We start from the raw sequence: 6221 nt of genomic DNA on the forward strand, positions 1-6221 counted from the left end.
AGATTTCTGGCTATAGATCTGTAGAATGAATGCAGCTCAAAAAGAGTTCTAACAGCCCATTTAAAACTATTAGATATGCAAGTAAACTTTGTGTTCTTCATAGTTATCTACACTCAGAATATAAAGATAATAACTCTCCTTGGCTATTGCCTTCAGCTGTTGGCATTCACAGGTACACTACATCTGAAAGGGAGAGGTTTCATTTCATCTGACCTCAAAGGATCTCTATTTCTGTTCCATGAAGTTTTCCCTTTAACACCATCTAAGCCTGTGAGCATTAACACATTGTGTAATATAAATTATGTATTTTGAGAAGGTCTCTGTCCTGAATTTATAGCCTTTCAACAGTATTGTTGGATCACAATGCTGGTATTTTGAGTTTGGAAGAAAAGACTGTTTCAACCTTTGCTAATTCGCAGCTTCCAGATTTATTGGGACTACAGCTTCCATTCCCAACTTTGAACATTGTGGGTAAAAATCCTAAAACTTGCAATCCCAGCAACTCTGAAAAGTATCTATTTTATGGAAAGCTGCCCTTTCTCTTCTATTCCCACTGTATAATTTAGAATCTTTGAGTTTCTGCTTCACAGTTGCCTAGAACAATTCTATCACTGCCTATTATTGACATTGAGACTGCCAGTTGACCTTGACTTAGCTTAAATAGATCATCAGTTGGGTAGCATTTACTTCATTTCATAAGAGATGTTCAACTCACCCTTAGCTTATGCCCAAGAATATATCAAAATGCAGATTGTACTGTATTATGGAAATTTTCTTTAAAATAGCTCAGAATGACATCCTGATTCTTTTCTTAGTAGAAGACTTATTTGCCTGGATCAAAGTTGGGCCCAAAATTGGTACCATGTTCTTGTGAAGTAAAATTCTGTGGGAAATGTCCACTGCTGAAGAAACAGAGAGAGGAAGGGGGGGGGGAAGAGAGAGAATGGCTAAGTTGGATTAAGTTGTTGATATGTATAAGTATGAGAGTTTATCCTTTGTCCCTGGTTACTGGCATTCTAAACTAAGACGGCAGCCCAGACGCAATCAGCGTCCTTCTCCTGTGGTCTGCCTTTTGTAAGATTTCCAGCTGCTGAACTAAGCAGTTCTAATGGTGAGGATTAGTGGGCACCGTGCCAGCCCATGTGCCTACCCTGTGGGAAGGGGCACCCCTTATTCAGAGGTGACCTCTATTTCATGACTGAGAGATTTATGTGTGTGTGTTTTAATAAATGTGTCCCCCTTTCTTGCAGCCGATGTACCTCTGCATGTTTGTTGGGAGAAGGAATCCTTTCGTTCAGTATGGGTTATTGAGTGGGGACGTTGGATGAGCTATGTTTTTATTTTAAAAACATAATTTATTATATTAAAGTCTATTTTTACAAAAAAAAATATCAAGTGTTCCTTTTGGAATTTTGTTTCTTTTCTGAAGGGGTTGATGGGGGCTGAATGCAACAAATCAGTTGCCCTGATGGTGGTGATAGATTTACATTTTGCCTTTCCTGTAGGACGGATCTCTAACCCTGGCAACTTTATGACCTGTGGATTTCAACTCCCAGAACTGAGGAATTCTGAGAGTTGAAGTCCACAAGTCGTAAAGTTGCCAAGGCTGGAGACACCTGCTCTGGGAGATCAGGATGTCTATGTAGCACTTCCTTCTCCAGCTGTTTCCTATAATCATCACCACGGTGCACAGTAGTGCTGAAGGGAAACATTAGGCTCAAGTCATCCCAATGAGCTTCCATAGCTAAGGGTAGATTTGAACTAGGGACTCCTGTTCTTTCCCAATCATTATAGCACAGTGCCATTTTTCAGGGCATGGGGTGTGTGTGTTAAATAATGTTCTGCATCCTAGGGAGAAAGACCATGTTATGTTAAATGAAGTTCTCAACCAAAGCTGGCTGAGGAATTTTGGGAGTTGAAGTCCACAAGTCTTAAAGTTGCAAAGTTTGAAGACCTTTGTTCTAATACTTTGTTCTCCCACATGACTTATCCTTTAAGTTACTGCAAGCATTCTATTTTCAGTATAGAAAAAGAAACGCTCATTGGAGAAAATGGATTCACCAAACAAGTATCATATTTCTTAATAACTGCAGAGTTTGCTTAACAACTGCAGGGTTCACTTAAGGAACATTGTAAAAATGGTTGTAACTTTGAATCTGGTCACGTGATGCCTCAGCTTACAACCACAACAACTTATGGCTGTAATTATGGGCTCAATTTTGGTTGTAAATCAAGAACTACCTGTACAGAACCCACTGTGCCTTTGTTACCTGGTGTTTCAGGTAATTCAGAATTGATATTTGCTTCACAGAGCAAAATGGAGAGAGGCTTTATGTGGAAAAAAATTCCTTCTGAAGGGTGGTAGGCAGCCCAGCAGCCCAAGGTGAAGTCATTGGGGAAGACAGCTGCAATGACTGGGGGAGAGGGGCCTTCACTAGCCAACTGAAGTGGGGCATGACTGTACCTACGAGGAAATACAGTACTACAGACAGACCAGACAGGGCTGCTTATGACAACAGGAATCAGAAAACACCAGTTGAATAGAAATTAGAAATTAGAAAAAAAAAAGTAGGTCTGGAGTAGTGATCCAGAGGGTGATGTTAATAGTGGGGTGATGACAGATGACCCCTTAGTTACCAACCTTAGTTGTCCCTGTGTTCCTTGCAGCCTTCCTTGCTAATGGTAATGATAATATTGATCAATTTGGGCACATTGTCCAAAATTCAATAATTGCCTTCTATTCTACGCCATGCCTTCTGTTGTATTGTGTAACACATTAATCTTAATTCTGAATTTACTAATTTTCTGGGTTTGCAAACAAGGATCTTTAATTTAAAAACTATTGCCTGCATCTCACTAAACTCAGAAATACATGCACGCACTGAAGGCCAACTGTGAGTCCAATAGCTACATTCATATAGCATGTCATGGTTGGCAATTGTGTACTTTTTTGTGTAGTTAAATACTTTATATGAACCTGGCCCATTTAGTTAATGTATCAAATGTATTTTACAAATCTCTAAAATAGATAATTTTTAAATCAATTTCAATGGATTGTGCAAACTCAGAGATGAGTTGGGAATGAATGCCTCAAAGGTTCTGTGACACATTTATTGTGGTCAAAACTCCTCTTGTGTAGAGGGGGGAAGTTGCATTGCAGTATTTTTAACTGAAGCTGAAATTTCTTACATGGCCATATTAACCGTTGCTTTCAAAGGAAATGTGTTGTAATTACATCGAATGTTGATCTTTTTAATCACCCCCAAATTGAGTCTTAAGTTCATCTAACCCAACCACAGAACTCCAGAATTTCAAGCAGGGTTATTTCCCAATTGCATCTGAGATGTCGCGAAAATGAATTTGGAACCATTAGTGCTCAAACAAGTGATCTGTGAATAGAATGCTTGTTTATAGAATTTATATAGCCACCAATCTCAGTGTAGTGATTCTGAGTGGCTTACAATATAAAAATTGATTTTAAGAAATAAATTTTAAAAAACCAGCATTGCAACAAAACTGAGGATCCTAAAAACTAATGAAACCCATACATGTGAAGCTGGGCCTGTGGAAAAAGCCAAGGCTTTCCAGAAAATTAACAAGGTCATCTGCATCTTAGGGGAGATACTGTTCCATAAGGTAGGCTGTGATTGAGAAAGCACATATAATTGGGTCCCATTAGATGGCACTCTTCCAGAGAAGGGACCTGGAGCATGTCCACTCAGACCTTGTGACATGGACATAAATAACTGGGGACAGGCAGTCCTGCACACAGAAAATAGAATCATAGGGTTGGAAGGGATCTTGGGGGGTCTTCTAGTCCAACCCCCTGCCCAAGGCAGGAGTCTATTCCACCCCAGACAAGTGGTTGTCTAATCTTTACTTGATAGAGCTTCCACAGGCTATTCCATTGACTAATTATTCTCACTGTCAGGAAGTTCCAGGTTGGCTTTCTCTCTGACTAGCTTCCACCCATTGCTTCTTGTCCTGCCCTTAGGTGCTCTGGAGAATAAATTGACACTCTTCTCTGTGATAGCCCTTCAAGTATTTGAAGATGGCTATCATATCACCTCCAATCCTTCTCCTTATTAGGCTAAACACACCTAGTTCCCTTAGCTGTTCGTCATACAGTTTAGCCTCCAGACTCTTTATTATTTGCTTTTTGCACTCCTTCAAGGGCCTCAGCATCTTTTTTTGTATCGTGGTGACCAGAAATGGACATAGTATTCCAGGTGTGGCCTTGCTAATGCAGTATAAAACAGTTCTATCACTTCTCTTATTCCTGATGCCGTCTCTCTGTTCAGTAGCTTAGTACTGCGTTGGATTTTTTGGCAGCTACAGCACACTCCTGGTTCATATTTAAGCAGTGGTCCACCATAATCTGGCCCTATGCCATCTAGAGCTTTTCTATGACCACTAGCATCTCAATTAAGTCCAGATATGACCCTCATCTGAATAGTGAACTTTGCACCCACTTCCTACTACATCATTAATCCAGGGATGGACAATACCTTTATGGCAACAACATCAGAAGAGGAGGCAGGGAAGAATACTTGGTTTTTACCCACCCATTGGGCGACCCATTCTGGGGGACTGACTTTGTCATTGTTTTAATTAAAATAGATGCATTAAGATTACTGCCTGTTTTATTTATTTTTTGTTATAAGAAAAAGAAAAATGGCTCCTCTATTCAACAGTTTGAACTTTCATGCAATAGAAATACAGTAGCACGTGCTGCAAGGCCTTGTATGATTTCATCAACACCTTCTTGGGACTCTGGGTGATGCCTGCACTGATCCCTTCAGTTCAGGGTTATTTGCTTTGATTGGCTCTTTAAGATTGATTCCATTCAAAATCCTTTCTCTGGAAACTGATTCACAAATTCAATTGCTGGCAATTGTCCCAGGACTTGGAGTAAAGTGGATGCTAAGTCCTTGTAAGCTATCTGTTATGTTTGTTTTCTTCTGGACATACTTGATCTAAGACTCTAAGTCAGGGGTCTGTAACCTTGACAACTTTAAAACTTGTGGACATCAGCTCCCAAAATTCCCCAGCCAGCTATTTTTCTCAACCTTAACTTTAAGATGAATGGATCTCAACTCCCAAAATTCCCCAGCCAGCCATTCATACACTTTCCCAGTAACTGTTGTAATGATGTGTTTGTTAAAAAAAATGCTGAAGTTTTTTTTGAAAGAAAGTATTCTACTGCATAAGAATTGTCATTATTTTGGAGTTGATATTAAAATTGCTAAGATTAAGAAACATTGCTCCATACAAATGTAAAAGCACAGAAATAATATTAAGTCCTACTTTGCTATTTCAAAAAAACTTGTTTCCTTAATTTAAATCTATTTGCAAATACCTTTTCATTGACTTAGACCAGTGATGGCGAACCTTTTAGAGACCGAGTGCCCAAAAACCATCCCTGCCCCCCATCCAGCCCCTGCTCTGTCTCCACTCCACCTCCATCCCGCCCCTGCTCCGTCCCCACCCCACCTCCATCCCGCCCCCGCTCCGTCCCTACCCCGCCCACCCACAGGGCCACTCACCATCTCCACAGCCCGCCACAGATCGCCCAGGTGGCCCAGGAGCACCATGGTGGCCACGCCCTCTGCCCGCGCCCCGCAGCATCAATTACGCATGATGGGCCGTGAGGGTGGAGTCTTGTCCCCGCTGCCCGGCTGCCATGACATTAGCTATGCTGCTTCACGGGGCCACTCTTGGGGGCGACTCTTCTCAAGGAGGGCTGCTGGTGAGGGGGCCATGGGGGGAAAGCGGGGCTGGGGCAATGGTGCGCATGCCCACAGAGAGGGCTCTGAGTGCCGCCACTGGCGCGCATGCCATAGGTTCGCCACCACTGACTTAGACTGTGGAAAAGAAAAGCCATAGTTCTAAACTTGGAAATGGGGAATTCTGGGAATTGAAGTCCACTATCTTAAAGTTGCTAAGGTCGAGAAACACTGATATAGAGCAGACTAGAAAATGGGAGCAAATTAAATTCTTTCTGAGAAACATGACCTGTTTTCTGTGTATAAAGAGCCACGTATGTATTGCTCACATAGATTTCCTGAACATTAGAGGTGGCAGTTGAGCTTAATAAAAATTCTAATAATTTAAAACTAGATATCCCCAAACCAATGTGCAACACAAGGAAAGGTTAAGGGCAGAATGATGAGAAACAGTAAAAAGGGTGAGGAAATATATAATCTGGGCCATGGAGCTCA

General features: G+C 41.3%; 1 protein-coding gene across 1 annotated transcript in view; it reads left to right on the forward strand.

Annotated features, from left to right (window-relative positions):
- Nucleotides 1–5640: 5640 nt before the first annotated feature.
- LOC107288569 (myeloperoxidase) overlaps nt 5641–6221 on the forward strand; it is a 39271-nt gene continuing 38690 nt past the window's right edge. Inside the window, 1 exon segment of the mRNA XM_029284390.1 lies at nt 5641–5749. Coding sequence (XP_029140223.1) covers nt 5641–5749 — 109 coding nt within the window.

The sequence above is a fragment of the Protobothrops mucrosquamatus genome, unplaced genomic scaffold (genome assembly GCF_001527695.2).
Source record: "Protobothrops mucrosquamatus isolate PMUCROS unplaced genomic scaffold, P.Mucros_1.0 scaffold562, whole genome shotgun sequence".
Classification (NCBI taxonomy): Eukaryota; Metazoa; Chordata; class Lepidosauria; order Squamata; family Viperidae; genus Protobothrops; species Protobothrops mucrosquamatus.